A 21,368-nucleotide genomic window follows, 5' to 3' on the forward strand; every position below is an offset into this window, starting at 1 on the left:
CATGTTACTTAATAAGATGACACTAACAACCTATTGAAATTGATGCAAGTCTGTATTTCATGTTGCATTTACATTTATAGTCCACAACTCATCATATTTAATCCTCATATTCAAACAACAATAGACCACTTTTTACTGACTTTAATAAATACATATACAGTAATTTCTTCAAATTTTTTCTCTGAAACAGCCCTCCTTTGAAACAAATACATGGAATCTTCTCTGAAATAGAAATTAGTTTTCTACTTATTTACAAAATACCCTGTACTTTTTATATATTTCATATATTTTATAGCATGCTGAAATCATTAACAATGTTTAGTTTCATAATCCAAGTTATCACATGTATATTACATGCCACCTTATTCAAAAGATGTAGCAATCCTTAACACTGTATATTGTATGAAGCAAAGTAGTGTAGTGGAATAAAGTCTTATTACGATGTCTGTATTTGGGTCAGATTAGCATTTCTTGTCCTTGACGGAGGAAAGGAAATCTTCCAGACAGGCAGTGCTACAGGTTGTAACCCTAAAACAGAAGAAAATGTCTTCTCTCAGACTGAACCTTTGATCTGGGGAAGGATCACTTGATTTTTCTTATTTCTTTAATTTTTTACATTTTTATTTTTTATATAAGGTCAGGTAGGACTCTTGAGAGTTTGGCTAGACTCTCACTTCCAAGTGTAGTAATGATTAGGATGGAGAAGAAGGTCATCACTGTGCATACCATTTAGCCAAGAGAGGCATCTGACCTCTGGGGTAGAGATCTGGTAAAGAGGGAAAGGGTTCTATAAGAATATTACAGAAATTGCACACTTGAATTATGAATAACCTGGAAAAGAGCAGTGTAAGGTTTTGAGGCTTTTGGCTTTAGCGTGTGATATAACCGTTGACAGTGTTGATATGTTAAGAAGTCGCTGTTCTTCACCTCCTCGTCCCTCCAAATGTGGACAGTTTCAGAACAGACCACAGTCTTTGAGGTTCTCTTTGATGATGATGTCAGTCACGGCATTGAACACAATCTCAACATTCTTTGTGTCAGTGGCGCAGGTCATGTGCGGGTAAATTTCTTTGACGCCTTTCTTCATGTTCAGCTCTTCAAACTGCTTCCTGATGTAGAGGCTGGCATCGTCATACGTGTTTGGACCTGCGTGGGGTGGTGAATCCATTCAGTAAATTCTCATGACTTGGCTACACGTCTACAGGTCACGTTTCATTCTAGCTGGTGTATGCTGATACTTATCCCCAAAGGTGTGCCTGCTCTACTGCCCCTGCCCTTGCCTATTGTAGGTTGCTAAATGACTAATCAGCAATGTCTGTCTTTTTTTCGGCAAGCTAAACAAAAAAGAAAAATACCAAGGATTAAGAAAAGAAAGGCTTAAAAAGGCCTGAGATCCAAGAGACTCTAATCAAAGAAAATTAAACAAATTAGACTCCAATTACCATCATATTCAGGGAAGCAGATGCTCAGGTGAACTTTCTTGATCTTCTCTTCAAATAGATCTTTCTTATTGAGGAAAAGCACAATGGAGGTCATCGCAAAGAACCTGTGGTTGCAGATGTTGTTGAATAAATGGAGACTCTCATGCATGCGGTTCTGGAAATCAAATGGCAAAACTGGAGTTAACAAATCCTCCCTTTCACTGTCACAGACAAAGCATGTCTGAACAGGTTCAGGTGCCATTGGCTTGAAGTCAAACGTTAAGAAGTTTTCAGCCTTTTATAAGGTCTTGCACATGAGAACATTCCCAGTGATATTTCACAGTAGCTATGGTGATCAGTGCATGAAAGAGGACAGGGAAGGAGGTTCTCGAGAAAGGAGGTTATATGACTCTGGTCCTGAGCTAGGTTTGTTTGGCCCATAGCGTGTATGGTAATGCACCCAAACGCTGGCCTGTGTGGCTAGTAAAAATACGCACCACTTCGTCATCCTCTACCAACACCATGTCATATGCGCTCAGAGCTCCACAGAAGATAATACAGGTCACACCCTCGAAACAGTGGATCCACTTCTTTCTCTCTGACCTCTGGCCACCCACGTCAAACATCCTGGAGTGGAAAGAAGGCAACTGGTAGTGCAACTTGTAGGAGTTAGCTGGGAAAAGGTTAACATGTTATCATGTTAACATGTTAACATATTTGCATTTAAAATGACCCATACTAGCTTTAATGTATTATTGGCTGCATTTTTAGATTAAATGTTTCCTTTTGGAAATTTCACTCATTGCTGCATCATCTTACTCCACATTTGTCCAGAATTACATTTCCTTAAGAAGGAAAGACGATGCTATTCTGCATGCAGTGGCGGACTTACCAATTTGGGGGCTCAAGGCGAATTTAGCTAGGGGGCCCATCAACATTAATATGCGAGAAATAAGTCAGCTAATCAGGGGGCCCCTACAGTGGGTTGCAGTGGGAGGGGCCCAAGGCAGTTGCCTAGCCACGCCTCTATGCAAAGACCACCTCTGTCTGCACGTCAGACTGGCCTACCTGAAATGCAACTCCTTGCAGGAGAATTGCTCCTCAATGATACCAGTGGTTTTGACTCGAGACCTTAGCACGTCCTGCTCTGTGGGGATGTAGTCAGGTTTGCACAGTCTGTCCATGTCACTCAGGTAGCTGAGGGATATTCATCAGAGTTAGTCACCAGACCCTTTGTGCCACAACACTATTTAACAAACGTATTAGTGGGCATGCTGTAGAAATGTCATTAGCATAACATGAGTGGTCCTTCCAATATAGAACTCGTTAGAAGCCATGTGGCTATCCATTTTCCCAGCAGCAAACCCACAATGAAACACACTTGTCACTCACTAGCCAGCGGAGTCGTTGAGCTGGTATTCGGCGGCTCTCTCGTAGGCCGCCTGCACGCCCGTGTCCTTCCACAGCCTTTTGATGACCTCCGCGAGATCATTGGGCAAGGTGCCGTCCTCGGTCGAGTCTGCCAGGTTCTGCAGCTTCTGCCCATCTTCCTGTGCAGCGAGGCGGATGGTAAAACTTGTGTAAGGTGAAGGCAGAGCGTGCAAGGTTATTAGCGTTTGGGTAATTCCTTTCTTGAAATGTGTGCATTCCTATTCATCTCTGTTGTGGCCCTGCATTTTGTCAAGTGTGTCTGTCTGCTGCATGCACGGGTGGAGGTGTATGTTCACGCGTGTGTGTCGGAGTTTGAGAGACAGACCTGGGACGCCGGAGAACCGTAGTTGATGCCCAGGACCTCCATGCCTCTGATGAGGGCCAGAGCAGACTGCAGGATGTTCCCGTATATGATCGCTTTAAATGCAATTTGCTCTTCTTTAGTGTAACCACCCTGATGGAGGATTCTGTAGAAGAGCGAAGACAAGCTTCAGTTTCTGACCCCCACTTGCTGGCTTATATATAATCTGGAGCAAGTGGGCTTTTAAATGGAAATGAGGAAAAGTAAGAGTAAGAATTCTGAAAAGTGAGCAATGCTGTTATATTCTGGTTTCAGTAACAAAGCAGCTAGTGTTACTAATTTATTGCCATCTGGTGGCCTTGGCTGAATAATACACAAGCTTCAGTAAACATGCTGTTCGTGCTGTAAGATGATGACATTCATTTTTGCTGTAATTACAATGTACAGTGCCTGTACAGAATGTGCTGCTCATAAGGACATTATGCATTATTTTCAGAATTTTCTACTCACTTCATCTGCTTTACAATGGTGCTCTTCCCTGACTCACCAGCACCTGCAGAAAATCAGAATCAGACATGAGTCAGCGGAATCTCAGAAAACAGAATTAGACATGAATCAGCAAAATCTCACAAAACAGAATCAGAATCAGCAGAATCTCAGAATGTGGTGTTAAAATGTTCTTTTTTTATCTTTTCAGAAGCTCTAAACTTTGACACTTTGAATGGCTAATTTGACTGACTGGGTGGGTATTTCATATTATTTAAAATAATGACCATAAGGTCAGTAATAATTGATCATTAAACCTAGGATTCTTCTATAGCCTGCTAGCTGTAGGTCTGGAGAAAGGCTTGCTAATCTGCTAACCTGTTTATTAAATGACCTAATTGGATTTATGGTATGAAAAGCTTCTTAGGACATTAGTGGCATTCTGATTCTTTTGGGCACCGATGTCAGGCCAGGTCAGGGGCGGGGCATCTCCTAGGCATCTGTCACTCCATGATGACATGGTGCTGTGAGGACCTGCGTCACTGCGTCACCAATCAGACTGCTCATCGGATTATTTCACTATCCAGATTAACTGGGAAACAGCTTCCTACTGACTCCCATGCACGAAGACCTATTACTGTTGCTTTCGATTATTTCTTAATTAAGAAAGAACTTGACAGCATCAACTATTGCATATCAGCTATACAGAAATTGACTGTACTGTGTTGGGTTTTTTTAAGAGCTGAAGTTTCACATGGCTAGTTCAAAGCTAGTGAAAGTCACCTCCTAGACTTTAAAACGATCGAATGGATCGATGGTTGAGTCACACGTAATAATGTAGATTTGCACAATCTCTGCCTTTTGTTGTGGATCACATCATTGAAACCACAAGGAAGGCTTTTGTCTTCTGAGTTACTATGTGTTCACCTTTCTTTCTCAAATGCAACATTGCCTGTTCCACAGTGGTCCGTTCCTCTATCTCGGCAAGCAAGGCTATATAGATTTTTTCTTTTCTTTGTGCAGCAAGGGTTTGAAAACTGCAAGCTGTAAAAATGGATGTAAGAGAGCGCACACAGGCACGTAGGAGAGCAGGTGGATCCATGCCTCTGGCTTTTCCCCATTCTTAACACTCCTCTGCACATTGCTTAATGCACTGCCTTTTGTATCCAGACTTATATCTTGAACACTATCTTCATTATCTACCAGAAAGGAAGCAGCTTACTTTTGTCTGCTTTCTAACCTCTCTACTCTTTACTCCAGTTTTTTCTAGGAATGCTTAACACATCAAGTAGCACAGCAGTGTGCATTTTCATTGAAATTGGTTTGGTGTTTTATCCTGGGGACATGAGAGAGGGGCAAAACACAATCTTAAGAGGATCTTGGCTTATATCATCTTGAGTAATTGGATTGCCTTCTCGCTGATAAAATGGGCCTTCGGGTTGTGATCTAAGCAGACTTCAGTATTAATGTACAACACCAGTCCTAGTTATAGTTATCTATAGTTTTGTAAAAGCTTCCTTATTTACATAAAACATAAAAAATCTGGAAATTATTTAATGTGACAGAAGTTTAAAAGAAACACACACCCAGAGTAAAACATTCTGTTCATGTGCAGTTGCCATGACATCCTCTTTCAAAACGATAACAGATCTTTTCTCAAAATACCATAGGTTATTAAAAACATAAACATTAGTTGGCATCTAGGTACCTTAGAAACAGATTGGGTGACTAGTAACTGGTTTAAACATCGGTCAGTGTCATTGAAGAATGGTTGACTGGTTTTTCAAGTATGAATTAGTCCAAGTCTAAACTATGCTTTTGGATGTTGTCCCTTTGATGAAAATCTTGTGTAATCCAGGCCTGAGGCCAGAGGGTTTGTATTTGGAAAAACACAGTACAAAAATCAAGCATCTTGGAACCTTCTATGTAGTTTAATTTGATAATTAGACTAAGCAAATACCGATGTTGTTCATAAAATTCAGTTCATGAATTTATAGCTTCAACTCATCATCCACAGATCCCTGTTCCGATCTCATTATCTCCTGAAAATCTTACCTGATGTTAGATAACATGTAAATGATACATCATGATACCTCATCACACCTTGTCACACACTGATACCTCAATGTGTCAAGCTGAACTTTAAAAATGTATGTGCCAACGTCAGCCGCTGATGTTCAGAACATTTCCAGTCTCTTACAGCCGTGACTTCAGGAGAAATGTTGCTAGCGGCCGCTGTGACGCTCTCTTACCCAGGAGAAGCAGCTTGACTGTCCTCGCCTCCTTGTCTGCATCCTCCTGGAGCTGCTTCTCCAGCTCTTTGGATCTTTTGGCCATCTCCTTGTCCTCGGCGCTCGCACCGCTGCCCATGTCTCTTCCGCTACTGCAAGTGTGAAATTTTGCCACCTTTGCCGATTGCGCAACGGCACCCCGACCTCCTCTGCGCTCCCAGTCGTCTGATAGAGGGGGGATTGTGTGAAGTGTCTGTAAGCTGCTCTTTGGGATGGAGTGGTTCCCCCGCTGATCAATCCAGTGAGATGAACAATCGTATGGAGAGTGGTCATACGGGGACGGAGTGAACTGTGAGACTGTCCTGCCTAAGTCCTCTGTTGAGCATAATGCCTTGGTTTAGGGTTTTGCTGACCTTCCTGTCTAAAGTAGCCAATCCAATTACCCTGGCTAATGAGGGAATGAGTGAGGCTTTTGAAGGAAATAAAAAACCATGTGTTTTGGATTATATTAGGGAATCTTTATTGGCTAATGTTATCTTTTGTAGGTCATTGACAATTGTTTTCTTGCAATGAAGACATGCATGGAGTTCTGACTCAATGGACCTCAGACCTTCACAGAAATTTATAGCTTTGAGGAGCAGGAGTGGTTCAGTGTCAGATGTTGAGAAGATGGAAGCACTTTCATAACCATTGGATTTGACCGATATAGGTCCTACGTCCTAGGTATCCTCACCCTAACCTTCTCATGTAAACTAAAGGAGATTATGCTTTAGAGTACTTCCTGTTTTAGAAGAAAGAGAGCATGATAGGAAATTCTATCCTCTACAATATTGAAATCCACAACTTTGGTTTTATGCTGATGCTATAGTTTATGCTATTACCATGAACAGAAACTGTGCCTTTTGGCTTTGTTTCAGATAGGTGTCATGGTTAAGGGATTAGAGATATTTTTTCCTTTAAATGACACATGCACAAACATAAACAGACACAAGGAGTTAGGACTATGCATTCTGTAACCTGGTATGTGAAACGTAGAGTAATGAGGATAGTGTGTCTGATTTTCTGGCCTAGCAGGATTTATTGACACATTCATGAGTTTTCTGACACTGTTTTGCAGTGCATACACTGACAAAGATGATCCAAGTTGTTTTGGCACAGTAGACACCAATTTGGATTTTTGAATAAATAATAACTTAATAAAGTTAATAACTTTAACTTCAATGTGTTTCAGTCTTTAATTAAGAGCATTTGATTAAATTTAGTCAGTGTTTTTGTTATCTATAAAGAGTTTTCCCTGCATTTTACTCAGCACGTTCATGACCACTAATTCCTATATTCAGAATATGGTAAATTTAAATAAACAAAAAAAAATTTCTGTCACTAAAACTTCAGTTGAAGAGTATCTCAAGCGGTGGTCTCTCAACAAGCAAATTAACTCTAGCTGTAGCTCTTCCTCTTGATGTACATTAGTCATGAGATTACTGGATGTCAAGATGGCCTTCTCATTTGAGTTTGAAGTCACATGCCATTTGCAGCTTGACTAAGATATACTCCCAGAATGTGATTTAAAGCAAGGCAGGTTCTATAAGCAGTCAGTCTTATTACTCCTGACAGTTTGCTGCAGCCTTTAAATCTCAAAATGCTTACAAGAAGGCGTATAGCAAAACCATGCTATCCATCTCATCTTCCCAGCCAATGTCATTACGATCTCTCTGGCCTAGTCCCGCCTCCATGGCGTCAGGACTGCTGAGCTATTGATAAGATTACGTGCCCAGTCTCACATAACACGAAGGGACATAGCAGAAGGTTATTTTCTAATGTCCATTTGAGGGTTTGTAGCCTGTTCAGCATGGATATCGCAGAACACACACCTCAGCTCCAGAACGCATTATTTTAAGACTACCAAGATCTAATACTTTCAAATTTTATTTCGCTTTCCAAAGTGCTGTGTTAATAAACGCGTAAAGGCTTCTGCAGTCTCTTAAATCACCTTGCAAATGTTGGCAAATTACAAAACCTGTCGAAATAATACCTCCCCTGATATCTGGGTTTCAAGGTTTGATTCGTATTTAAGTTTTTCTGGTGGTTTATCTTGATGTGTGCGTTAAATAAACGTTAATAAGCAACGTTTAAAGATCAGACGTGAACTTATTTGTAGCAAATTGCCCCCCCCCCCAAAAAAAATATATAAAGAATAAAAAAAGAATTAAAAAATGTGTGTAAAATGTTCCCTCAGTACTTCAGCATTCAGTTTCGATACATTAAATAAATAACATCTAACACACTTACATCACTGTGAACTACTTTATTTGGCTTTATGTCCTGCTGTGCCGTTTGCTGTTAATTGTAATTCAAGATTGGTGGCACAAACAATCTGCAGCATCCACGCGCATGCGTGACGCGCGTGTACGCGAAAGGACCGTGATTCTGTCGGGGAGTCCGAATACGACACACTTACCTTGTTCCACCGCCGCATAAACTTGGAAACGATGTGATTGAGGTGTCAGTGAACTGAAACGGTCTTAAACCATTAAATGTATTAAATATTATCTATTCGAGTTATCGTTTTACAGCGGGGGGTCATGAAATATTCTGCTACTAGGACCACACGCAGCAGAGATAAGCTGAGGAAAAAACACTACTGCTCACGGGGAGGGTGGTTGGATCAAAAGGCATACACGACACGAAGATTGTAAATTCTAACATGATTGGGCTAAATGAATATATTATAATCAATTAATTAATTATAAATGAACATTTATAACAACATAAAAACATTAACTTCAACTAAACCCTGCGGGAAGGAACACGGTATATTATGGTATCCGTGACCCTTTCCGCTTACCCTGTCTAGCCCAGAGCCCAAAGACTGTACGACGGCACAGTATCTACATATCTTTGAGGCAAACCTTAGACTTTCATTCTTATTCAACTTGCATGAAATGTCGGTTCAGTGTGGGAGCTATGATTTAGGTTGAATTAGCCTCGGTGAAGAATCATCACTAACATCACCAGAGGAAGAGGGCGAAGAGACGGCGGATTAAAGCATCTAACACAAGAGGGAGCCATACGTTTAAAAATGGCCCTTGTTTTTGTTTTGTCATGAATTCGTCCCTTGACGAATGAAGCTCTGTCGAAAGAATATCTGTATGAATTCTGAAAGAATTTACATATCTTTCTTCCTAAATGAGAATTTAAGAGGACGAATTTAATCGCTCTCATAATGTTATATTTTGCTATTTTGTTATATTTTGCATGTCTTCGCATGTTCTCTTTTCCATTCCTGTGTCTCAGTGCTGACAGTCGTGCTCTCATTAAAGGGATTTTCAGCCCTCTTGTCAGTGTTATGGGCCGTCCAATCAGATATGAGCAAGAACAATGTCTTTGTTCCTCATCCTTCGTGTACACTTCAAGAGAGGGACTATATCTGCTGGCATCTGCATATCTTTGATCATTTTTCTCTCAAGTCACAGCACAAAATGACCCAGTGATCAGTATTAATGTTAGTCATTCTATCCATAACCATCCACTATATTTTATGTAGTTGTGACTTGCCTTTTTGAAATTATTATTTGGATGGTTACTGTCTCCAATGTGTTTTGCAGTCTCTGCTTATGATGGAAGTCTGGGAATAGCCACAGCTCCAAATGTCTGCCTGTATCCATAAACCAGCCCCGGATCAGCCATGCTGAGCAGAGGAAAGGGCCGTTAAGCCTAGTTCCTCCTGCGCTCCCTTGAGCGCTCGGCTCTGTGCCCATTTCCCGTACCTGCAGCGAGAGCAGTTCACTGGCACTGAACGTCCTTCTGCGTCACCGAACGCTCGCTCGTCCTCCCGCATCACCGAATGCTCACAGCTGCCGCATGTCCTCCAGTGTCACCTAACGTTTGCTGCTCATCTCTGCATCAGGAGCAAGAGAGCTGGAGTGCCCACTCTTACGAGCGCCGGTGCTCTAATTCAGGGGTGTTTGTATGACCCTGCAGTTGCCAGGGAAACACGGGAGTGACAGCATGCTTGCAGTGTATGCATGCCTTTGAGGATGGGAGGTGGGGGGAGGAGCCAGAGCCCCTCCTCAATACTGGAATGAGGGGACTCTCTCTCTCTGGAACACCCCACTCAGCCTCCTTACTGCATTGAAATCGTGTGTGGACTTGCTCTCTCCTTCTCTTTTCCTTTCTGACTGTCTCTCTCTCTCTCTCTCTCTCTCTCACTCTCTCTCTCTCTTACTCTCTACTTCCATTCCTCTATAGCCGTGCTCGCTCAGGAACATCTTGTCGGTCTGTATCCAAACACGGGGCAAAATGACGTCCAAGCTGCCCTCTGGCAAGCCGAAACCCACGTCCCCCTTCAGGAAGAGGGGGAGTCTGCAATACGCTGCCAGCACAGGTAAGACCCGTAAGACCCACTGGCTTAGTGGACTGAGGATAACGGCACAAATACTTGACATCTGGAGAGATATTTCAATTTTTCATATGGGTCCTGGAAGCTCGCACACAAATAGTGATGGGAATAGTGTTTGGGAATTCTGCTTGTCTAGCCTCAATGTTGTTGTGTGGCTTTTTGGACACGGTGTGAAGGTGAGACACGAAGCAGGCCGTGTCTGTGCACTTTAACATGACAGATGACGGACCTGTTGATTAGAGTGGAAGATGTGCTCTGCTGAGATGGAAATGATGTTTGGCTCATTACACTCCACATGGTGAAGAAAAAATAGCAACATAAATATTTAAAGAAGCAAGTAAATTAGGGGTGGAGGCTGCATTTAGCAAATAACAGAGAACTACAACTATACATGGAATGCTACACATAGAAGATGCTTCTTGGTAGAAATGTAAGTCAGCAACTACTGTTTTTGTTTAGATGCTTTCTGGTGCAACAGAATAGTTTTGGTCATACCCTAACGAGTATGCTTGATATGACAGCTAACAAGCCATGACTGATTTACAACAGCAGGGTGCACACGTTACAACTGATAACTGATAAATGATGTTAACCATATGGCACTGAATCACATCACCGTTCCAGAAGGTTTACATAAGACACAGTGCCTGAACTCTTTTCGTGAATAACGTGTCAACTTTTATACCAGTTAGGCATCAGAGAATCAATTCAAATCAATTCCTTGAAACATATGCATGTAGATCTACATCTTAAGATTTACCAAAGATTTCACATAATCGAGGAGCAGCTGCACTTGTGATGAAATATTAATTGACCCTGGGGTCGTTTTGTCCCTGTGGTAAGTCTCAGAAAAGGAATCAGGAACATTTATCTGGGCACAGCATTAATCGTGTTTATCTGGCTGCGTTTGTGCTCGTGATTGAAATGTCTGCAGCCCCAGGCGTGAAGTATTGGATACCACTATGCAGCAGAGTGATTATCTAAGGCATTAGCACAAGCAGGTGGTATCTGTTTGCACCATGGGGAACACCAAATCTGCTGACTTGATATCTTTGGCTCTGTGAATGTTTTTTAGTAAAAAAAAAAAAAAAAAAGGAAAGTCTTACAGGAAAGGAATAAACTGAGAACAAATACTTTAAATGTGTTTCTTACTGGGAAGAACTGAAACAAAAAGTACTTAACAGATCTCATCAAGGAGCATATTACTATAACCGTATATTATTTTGCTCAAAAACTTTAGTGCATCATTTAGGTAATTACCGCCCACTGAACAATCTTCGGTGCTGGGCTGATTGGAGTGTACGAGGCATCTCGCCATTATGGGATTACAGCCTGGCTGGCCTGACAGCCTAACAGTCCTGGTGCTGTCTCTGTATGAAGCCCAAAGTGGAGCGCCGTGACTGAAACGAGGAACAAGGTGCACAAAATGGCTGCTCTCAGTAGGCCGCAGTCAAAGGCGGCAGTGCACGATGCTGCTGACAGCAGCACTTTCTGAATTTCTGCTGAAGGCTGCGCAGCTAAATAAGATATAAACGTACGTGACCACCACCTATGTCATGGTGGTTTTGAGGTAAACACACTGCTATAACGACATCTGCTTAGACCGGCTCTTTTCCACATCTCTCTGCTAAGCCCAGAACTTGCCGTAGTCTGTGCGTAGAACGTCATGGTGGAGAATCTCTCCATCTAGCTGCTTCGCATGTGTCCCAGGCTCCATACACCACACCTCACCTCAGTGGCTTCAATATTTACTGCTAACCTTTGGAGTTTGCCCCCTGTGGCAGGCACTTCCTCCCCTACTGGTTCCAGTAGAGATGGGGGCTCTTTTACTAAGGGCTTAAAGGGCTCTTTCACAAGCCACCTACAGCTTTCAAATTGTCGCCTGCTTCACACTGTGCTCTCATCACAGCATCTACCAGTCCCCACATCTCTATTCAAAATAAAGCCCTGGATTACATAGGTAAGAACAAAAAATAAATAAAAAATAATTTTTGTATAGATTATTAATGTTTCTTTTGATTTAGTCAGTACAAATTTTGGGAAAGTTTATTATAGAACATCCCATTATCAAAGTATCAAGCAGAATTTTTACTATTATTATGTATTTTTAAGTTTTACTCGTTTGTCTAAGTAGTATTCAAGGTCACAGTTTGAAGTATATAAGCCTTGTTAATGAACCCAGCGTCCAGTTTCCTGAAATGAGTGATCTTACCTATGAAGTCTCACTCTGCCACCATGATGGCAGAGCTGTAACCCTTTCTCCATCGTAGGAGCTTAGTTCAGCATTCAGAAGTTGGTTCTCAGGCGTTGTGTTCTTCAGGGCTAGGTCTCAATCCCAGATAAAAGTGTTTGCTTTCTGGTGATGTGTTGGCGGTTGCCTCAAAATGATTACGCTGTGTCTCTGGCCCGTTTCGAGTGCTTCTCCCCTTTGAGACGTGAAGAAGGCAGTGCCTGGAGTCTGATTACAACTCTGCCTTTAAACAGAAGAGATTGTCATAATAGGCATTTCTTAATTCATTTGGAAACATATAGTAAAGTGAAGAGATCATATAAAAAGAGGAAAGTGAATAAAGGAAGGGTCCATTGATTTATTCCTCTTATCTATTCATTCGTTGGTTCATTCTTGTGTTGAACATGGAAAAATGTTTATTAGTCCAGTACTGCAGATCAGCAGATATAATGGCATTTAAAATGTTGGGTGTTATTTTTCATTGTTAGTATAGTAATATCAGTGTTATTGAGCAAACAGAATCACTGCAGACCCTGTGTGTGTGTGTGTGTGTGTGTGTGTGTGTGTGTGTGTGTGTGTGTGTGTGTGTGTGTGTGTGTGTGTGTGTGTGAGTGTGTGTAAGATGGAGTGTGTGTAGTACAGCCTGCCCGTGCTACAGTGCTGCAGCCAGGACCAATTAGACTTTTATGTAACCATGGTGATATTTACACAAAATGGTGTAGAGGTGTAAAATCTGCAAAAGTGTGAATAAATGATGTAGACCGTAATATGGCGCAGGGAAAGAGTCAGAATTGCTGAAACACAGAAAAATTGGCCTGGCTTATAACCATGAAAAAATTCTACATATGTTTGTAATAACGTAACGTTGTCAGTGTGGATGCAAAACAGCACTTACTAACATATATTTTTATATGTAAACACTTTTCATGACATTTTCTGTACATTCACAGAAATGTGTAAAATGCCTGTAAGAAATTAAACACTGTTTTATATCCGTGGGGGAAGGGAGGTGGGGTGGGTGGGTAATAGGAATTAGTTATGTCACTGTGCATTCTTTGTTTGTTGACATCAAATATTATTGAACTGTATGCTGGGAGGTGTCTCACAGCATCAGCAGAGTCATCAGAATGCATCACAGAGGTTGAAAATACGGGGGGAATGAAAAACTAACAGGGCATTTCCAACCAAAAATGGAGCATGGATGTTGTAAGACTCTCCCCAGCCTGTACACTAAAGTGGTATAGTCCGGTAGTGTGTCAGAGATATTTAAATGAGAAAGGGAATAACAGAGGCTGGCTGGGGCAGCTGGCAGGAGCCAGGAAGAGGAGAGAGGGGGGAGAGGATACATCGACCCCATCAGCTGTGTTTACTGTATGTATGTATCTAAGAGGAACAGATTCAGTAGCAAGTGTGTGTGTGTGAGCCAATGAAATTAGTCTTTTGTTGAAGATACATGTTCTGAATGCTTGTGTGGTTGTGGTTCCATCCTCCTTCTCTCTCACTGTCTTTGCGTGTGCGTGTATGTAAGCATCTGTTTATACATCAAAACACAGATCGTCACAGTCATTAGAAAGCATCACAGAGGTTGAAGATATAGGGGGACTGAAAGGCTAACAGGATATTCTTACCATAGATGCAGCAGGGATGCTGTTAGACTCTCCCCTGCCTGTGCACTAAGGTGGTACAGTCTGCCTGTGTGTCAGACATATTTAAATGAGAAAGGGAATGACAGAGGCTGGATGAGGCAGCTGGCGGGAAAGACCACTTTCCTTAGGGGGGAGAGGGGGGAGTGGATATATCGACCCCATCAGCTGTGTTTACTATATGTACGTATCTAATCTAGTGTGTCTGTGTGTGAGCAAATGAAGTGAGTGTTTTGTTGTAGACCTGTGTTGTTTCACAATGGTTGTGTGGTGTGGGTGCATCTCCCCCCCCCTCTCTCTCTCTCTCTCTCTCTCTTGCATACATAGACACTCTCTTTCTCATGTTGTGTGAAGAGAAACCCTGGTTCTCTCCACCATGTCTCCTCAGCCAGGTCATATGTGCCTAGAGGGAATTATTCAGCAAGCTCTCTAATCCTCTGTCATCTTCTTTTTTGCATATAATTCTTGTCTTTCTCCTGTTGTTCATCCCTAAACATTTGCAATGTTGTCGACTAATGCTTTCCACCTGGGATAGTTTTCAGTGTGTGTGTGTGTGTGTGTGTGTGTGTGTGTGTGTGTGTGTGTGTGTGAGAGAGAGAGAGAGAGAGATAGAGAGAGAGAGGGAGGAAAGAATCTATTTCATAGTGATGTCTATTGATTGCTCTTCTCTTTCTGTGAAGGTGATGAGGGTAGAGTAAATTAAATGTGCATCACTATTTACTACACTGGCAGCAGACAGGAATAGCATAACAGACAGTTGAGGAAGGAAGAGAACACCTTTCATGTATTTGTGTGTATGTGTTTGTCAATTTTAGATAAGGATTTTCCTCCACTTCAGCAAGGGACACGTGCGCATCAGGCATTCTTTGTTCCCCTCATACATCCACCCTTCATCCACCCCAGGGTTATATCCACGCCCTTCACGGGGGTCCCTTTACATCCACCCTTCATCCAGGGTTATATCCACGCCCTTCACGGGGGTCCCTTTACATCCACCCCTTGTGTCCCAGCTTGTTTCTTTAACCACAAATGCTCCCGATGACCTCACAACAACAACACTTCTGACCCAATTGTGACAAAGACTGAGGGCAGCAGACACACCCTGGTGTCAGAACTGGGGTTTCCAGGAAGTAAACATGTGTTCTGGCCTCCAAAATGCCAGCTCTCTGGCACTGTAGCCAGAAGGCACATTGACCTTCCTGAGTGACGGTCGCCGTCACACTACCCTCTTGGTCAGCGACAGTCTCCATCACAGATAGATGGTGTCATGTTTAGAGACGTAAAAGAAAACACAAGGAGGATCTGCAGTCTTGTAAAGAGTTTAAGTAGTTTTCACCTTATGTTAAATCCTCACACAATGTTCCAATAAAATTGTATTATACAGAAACTGCAGCAGTATAAACTTTTCATATGTACTTAATATGAAAAGTGTCTAATTAAGTGTAGAGGCAAAATGTCTAGGTGATATCACATGAATTTGATTGCTAAACCAAAGTAAACTACATTAAAACAAGCCTGCACATTTGACTCAAGCTGCCTCTGTGTCCCCAGTGCTAAGCTGAACAACAGAGGTATCCCCCTCCCCCCGCAAAAATAGCATCTATGGTCAGAGGTCTTATGTTCTTATCATAGGAATTTAAATAAACACAGTGTGTTTTTCCCAGTGTGTGGAAAAATGCAATAATGCAGAATCTACTAAAATGGCTGTAGTATGTTAGATCACAAACTCTTGCTGCATTGATTACCTTGGGAACATTACAGTAAACCCTGGTAATGTAGATAATTGGAGTAAAGTGGTACAAGGTATTGTACAAGGTAGTGTCAGATACAAGGTTGTAAAATTGTATAATGAAAAAATGCAGAATTAGAACAGAGAATCCACCCTGAATGTGAATAGAACAGGAAAAAATACACTCTTAACAAAAAAGGTTACCGAATCTACAATAGCACTAGACTGATACAGTGGCAATACTGTATCAATGGCATATTAGCATTAGCATGGTAGTCTTACTATGTCTTGTAGTTATAACAGATCTCTATGTATGGCGCTTCAGTCTAGACAAGAGAAAATCTGGTCTGTGACGGTAGCTTCTATTTTGAGCTAAAGACCTGGGGCTTGTCTCTGCTCTCCCTGTCTCCTGTTTGATCTCACCAGTCCTCACTTCCCCTTCTGTATTGTCTGATATCCCAAAAATATATTCACAACTGAGATGACTGCAGACACACTGATTAAAAGACTCATGAGCTGTGTTTGATGTCTCTGAGGTTTGTTATGGACTTTGGCCATCTGATACATTGTGTCGTTTTTGTTGTTGTTGTTGCCTGGTACCTTGTCCGGTCCAGCATGGGTCAAAGAGCCATGGCCCAGACCCCGCCTCACTACCCTGAAATAACCAATATTACTACCAGAAGTAATAATTCTAACCTTTGGCCTCTTCCTTTCTAACACCAGCTGGACAATTTGCAGTTGTAAGCTTTGGTTCAATGGTTCAGTTATGCAGAGAGATAGCATGATTTGTTTACTGGTCCTCGTTCTGAGCAGTTTGAACACTCCCCTTAATATTATGATGCAATCTCCATGTGCCCACAAGGGACAATTTTACGTGAATTGAAGAGATCATCAGAAGCAGAGGAGAGGCAGTGCACTGATCTGAGACCTGCCACAGCTGCCTGCTAGCCTTTCCTAATACTCACGATTTGAAGAGAATCAAGTCAATTGGTCTGAGGGCCTGAAGCACCTTTGTAGATTATGGAAAAGGCTTAAGAGCGTTTATGAATCAGTGGATGTCAAGGAGGATTATACTACAGCTTAAAATTCTTTGTTTTTGCCATGCATATAGTCCACTGGGCCATTTTAACTCTGAGCTCTGAGATGATATCATAGTGTAAACTTGTTATGGAAAGTTTGTCCGTCTTATGAACTATGCAGAAAATTGTTTCTTCATACCAAACGGCACGACAGTTGACCAGTTTGAATAACAAACAGTCAGCAGAGGTTGAATTAGAGTTTGATTACTTGAGGTGCTCGGTTAATGTTTCTGGCCCAGGGGAGGCCAGCTAGAGTGACTGAAATGAGCTTTTTTTCAGCCTTTTGTGTGGTGAGTGAGTGTGAAAAGGGGATGGTGTTGTATAACCATGGACACTGTAGCTCCAAATATAGCAGCCATTAAGAGATGAGACATAACCCAGCAAGCTCATCTGTCCTCCACCGCAGACAGACTGGGCACAACATACACACACTTTCATATGAACTTTCTTGTTCTTACCATGTCCCAGTAAAAATGCAAAAAATTATATGTGAAAGTACATCTAGGGTAATAATAAAAACAACACATAGCTGATACAAGAGGATTAAAGTGATGGAAAGGATAGAGAGAGAGAGAGAGAGAGAGAGAGAGAGAGAGAGAGAGAGAGAGAGAGAGAGAGTTTCCTCACCTGCTGTGTATTGGTCTCCCTATGTAGTCTGATAATGATCCGCCAGTGTCATAATTATCCTCTCCATCTGCCCTATAGCATCCACCCACGTGCTTAACAAGATAAGGGCTCTCCTGGTCCCGTTATTACTCATGTAATGAGTGAAAGAGTGAAAACATTAGCAGTGAACAGCCAGTCTGTAAGAAGTCCATTTACTGTTTTTCTGAATATCATTTAACATTACATTGGCTCTGGTTCCACATTCACAGTTACTTGCATATTGCTACTTTTACTGTATGTCAGACAGTATTATTTTTAAACATTACTACATCTTACTGTAGTTAATGAATGCTAATACGTCTGGCCATATATTTCATTTGATAGTATGTTGTAAAGTATGCTGAATGCGAGAGCACTTTTCAACACATCCCAAAGCCTAACAATTCTGACTGAAATGCACCTCGTATTATCCATGGACTTAGATCGGGTTTGTTGTTTTGCAGTAATTCAGAGCTCCTCGCATATTCGCGTGTGGTTCGACCAAATGACCAACATCAATTATTCAGCACTTAAGCACGAGCCGGTTGCGGCCTATATGCTGGAGCCGTCTACTGGCTCAGAGAGTTAGTAATTACTGTTTAGGTCCACACGATCGGGGCGTAAACAGCGCTCTGCTTTCAGACCGCGGGCGACTTCATATAGCGAAGTAAACTGAGGCCTGGTGGCAAATGCAGGATTTAACAAACGCGCGTGGGGAACAAAAGAGAAGGTGCGACTGGAGCAGGCTGCGAAACTGCGTGGCTTTACGGGAGTCGCAGAAAGGATCCACTTCACGGCTGGACTCCAACGCACTCTCTGTCCGTTCTGTAGCGAGCTTGGTCTCCTAGGACTTCGTGCAGCAGTAGGTTTGGACCATCGCTCTATTCAACATACAAGAGGTGATATTGAAAGCCACAGATAGTGAAGATATTCACTGCGTGTCTAAAAATCTAGAGCCACAGTGACTGTAAACAAATTATTTTGCAAATTATTGTGCTTCTTTAGAAGAGATGACAGATTGAAGAGAATTAGAAGAAAGGCTTGAAAAAGTATGCAATTTGCTCTTTCAGAGACCATGACGGGGAAGGGCTCTGACACATTTCAGTAATTACTGGCTACTACATAACCAGAATAATAATTTTTAGAAAAGTACTTTGCAGTGGAATGCTAATGATAGAATAGAATACAGGCTATATCGTCATTCACTCTGATCTTAATATCTAAGGAATTTTGAGGAATGTAATTTTGAATATAAATGATTTGCCTCTGTAGCTGAACTGGCTTTAGGTTGTTTACTCCATTCATTCTGCCATGAGGTTGTCCGTGGTAATTCTGGATTTTAATATGTGTGTTAATTGGTGGACTGCAGCTCCTATGTCTCTTTGGCACATGGACTGCTTAAGTATTCATTAGTGTCATGAATATTTAATTAATTATGACAGGGTAGAAAGACTGATATCACACGGAGGGCAGTGGAAGCCATGACAGGTCAGAGGGGCTGGGAGAGCACACTCAAACTAGTGAAAGTATTCTGAATTAAAGTGGTGAGAACACACACACACACACACACACACACACACACACACACACACACACACACACACACACACACACACACAATGATGTTCTGCCACTCAAATGTTCCCATTGTGCTTGAGACACAAACACCCTTTGGCTGATTGCTAGCTTACATTTAACCCACTCCTCTTTGGTGCCTATCTGCTGGGGCCAGGAGGATTTACCACTTGAAGATAAAGCAAAGAGTCTTTTCCACAAGGTCCATGGATTAGATTAGATTACATTGAACTTTATTGTCATTGTCACAAGTACTCAGCAACGAAATGACGTTCCTCTGGGGCCACAGTGTACTGCTGCATCAGAAACGCGTTGCCTTTTGCAGATGGAGGGAAATAGAAAAGAGAACAAATGAGGAGGAGACATGATCATGTTTTTGTAATTACATACCTTACACTTACATATCAGATCTTACATATGTTTTCAAGTAATACCTCCCTATTTCTCTCTCTCTCTCTCTCTCTCTCTCTCTCTCTCTCTCTCTCTCTCTCACACACACACACACACACACACACACACAAACACACACACACACACACACACACACACACAGAGGCACAAACACACACACACACAAACACACACACACAGAGGCACAAACACACACACACACACAAACACTCACACACACACACACACACAGAGGCACAAACACACACAGGGCCGGCGCCAGAACATATACAGTGAGGGGGCGTCAGAAAATTTCGGGGGGGGGGGGGGGTTATTGGCGAACGTAAAATAAATGGGTCTTATTTTTTACATTGAGGGGGCGGGACACCTCGCCTGAGGGGGCGACGCCCCCATTCGCCCCCCCGTGGCGCCGGCCCTGAACACACACACACACACACACGGAGGCACAACACACACACACACACACACACACACACACACACACACACACACACACACACACACACACACACACACACACACACAGTCATAACTTGGTCATAATGGTTCAAAGGATTAGCGTGCTGTCACTCCCATTGTGTCTAACTCTCCCTCTTTCATTCCACGTCTCTCCTCTCACTTCAGTCTCTCTCACTCTCCCCGTTAGATGTGCGTGGTGCCCATCATCTCCTAACTTCCCAGTATTCCTTGCCTGGTATCCCGGTAGCCAAGCACGGACCTGTTGACCTGCGCACTTCCATGGATGGCAAATATAAAGAAATTGCTGAGGTGGGTGATGCAACCTTTACTTTTATTTTCTGCCTTGTGGCGTATAATAATGAATAATGCTTAATGTGTGTATTTGTTTGTATAATGTGTGCGTGCATGTGCGTGTGTGTGCCTGTATGTGTATGTCTGTATGCTTGTGTGTGTATGCTTGTGTGTGTCCCTGTGTGTGTATATCTGTCTGTATGTGTGCATGTCTGTATGTGTGTTTGTGTCCCTGTGTGAGTATGTCTCTGTGTGTGTGTGTGTGTGTGTGTGTGTGTGTGTGTGTGTGTGTGTGTGTGTGTGTGTGTGTGTGTGTGTGTGTAGGAGCTATTCTCACGCAGCCTGGCTGAGAGTGAGATGCGCAGTGCTCCCTATGAGTTCCCGGAGGACAGCCCCATTGAGCAGCTGGAGGAGAGACGTCACCGGCTGCAGAGGCAGATCAGCCAGGACATCAAGTAAGACCACGCCTCCCGCCCTTCCACACGGCCGCTCTTGACCAATCAGTGACGAGCAATTCCCTGTCATCGGCCCACAGGTATGAGCCCGAAATTCTTCTGAGAGCCAAGCAGGAGTTTATGAAGACGGACAGCGCTACAGATCTAGAGTGAGTTTGCTGTTTCACTCTGATTAGCATGCACACTCTGGGGTGCGCTGGACTCTGTTGAGGATCCCTGTCTTTCCCCACTTGTTTTTGTCCAGGAATCTGAAGGAGCAGAGCCAGGTGCCTGGCGACCTGTATCCAGAGCGGGAGCTCATACCAGAGAGGGAGTACCAGAGAGTCACTATCTCTGGAGATGAGAAATGTGGAGTGAGTAAGACAGAACTGGAGAAAAATATTGTTTTTTATATTATGAATGAGAAAAAACATCAATAAGCAGAGAGTATGGTTATTTTTCTTAAAGGCTAAAACCCAGTCCCCAATCCAGTCCCCAATCTAGTCTCCAACCCTGTCCCCAACCCAGATTTATTGCAGATATATTTAAGCCTCTGATGCAGGCCCATCCTATTAGCCTGAAATCTAATCTCATCTATGGCAA

The 21,368-nt window shown here is 42.5% G+C and overlaps 2 protein-coding genes across 11 annotated transcripts in view; one reads left to right on the plus strand and one right to left on the minus strand.

The window, feature by feature from the left end:
* On the minus strand, positions 1-12,719 carry gnat2 (guanine nucleotide binding protein (G protein), alpha transducing activity polypeptide 2). 7 transcript variants are annotated; one of them, XR_013130553.1, is made up of 10 exons: positions 5,892-6,378; positions 3,664-3,706; positions 3,178-3,319; positions 2,814-2,971; positions 2,490-2,618; positions 1,919-2,048; positions 1,443-1,596; positions 928-1,146; positions 727-766; positions 1-528 (listed from the first exon to the last, which is right to left on the minus strand). XR_013130553.1 is itself a non-coding variant. In XM_077003804.1 (9 exons), exons 1-8 carry the CDS (start codon positions 6,007-6,009, stop codon positions 956-958), a joined length of 1,065 nt encoding a protein of 354 aa, XP_076859919.1. In that variant the 5' UTR covers positions 6,010-6,378; the 3' UTR covers positions 1-766; positions 928-955. The 7 variants fall into 7 exon arrangements, 5 of the variants coding, with proteins under 5 accessions (XP_076859919.1, XP_076859920.1, XP_076859921.1 ...); XR_013130552.1 differs by having other exon boundaries at positions 727-1,146; XM_077003804.1 differs by having other exon boundaries at positions 1-766.
* The window catches only part of ampd2b (adenosine monophosphate deaminase 2b), a 19,456-nt gene continuing 7,979 nt past the window's right edge, over positions 9,892-21,368 (plus strand). Inside the window, exons 1-5 of one of the 4 annotated variants that reach the window (XM_077003798.1) lie at positions 9,892-10,254; positions 20,228-20,349; positions 20,656-20,786; positions 20,867-20,935; positions 21,031-21,139. In XM_077003798.1, coding sequence (XP_076859913.1) covers positions 10,170-10,254; positions 20,228-20,349; positions 20,656-20,786; positions 20,867-20,935; positions 21,031-21,139 — 516 coding nt within the window. In that variant the 5' untranslated portion in view covers positions 9,892-10,169. Of the gene's footprint in view, positions 10,255-13,805; positions 13,875-18,232; positions 18,495-20,227; positions 20,350-20,655; positions 20,787-20,866; positions 20,936-21,030; positions 21,140-21,368 lie in introns of those variants that run through there. The other 3 variants (XM_077003800.1, XM_077003799.1, XM_077003801.1) reach the window with 3 other exon arrangements.

The sequence above is a fragment of the Brachyhypopomus gauderio genome, chromosome 4 (assembly GCF_052324685.1).
Source record: "Brachyhypopomus gauderio isolate BG-103 chromosome 4, BGAUD_0.2, whole genome shotgun sequence".
Lineage (NCBI taxonomy): Eukaryota > Metazoa > Chordata > Actinopteri > Gymnotiformes > Hypopomidae > Brachyhypopomus > Brachyhypopomus gauderio.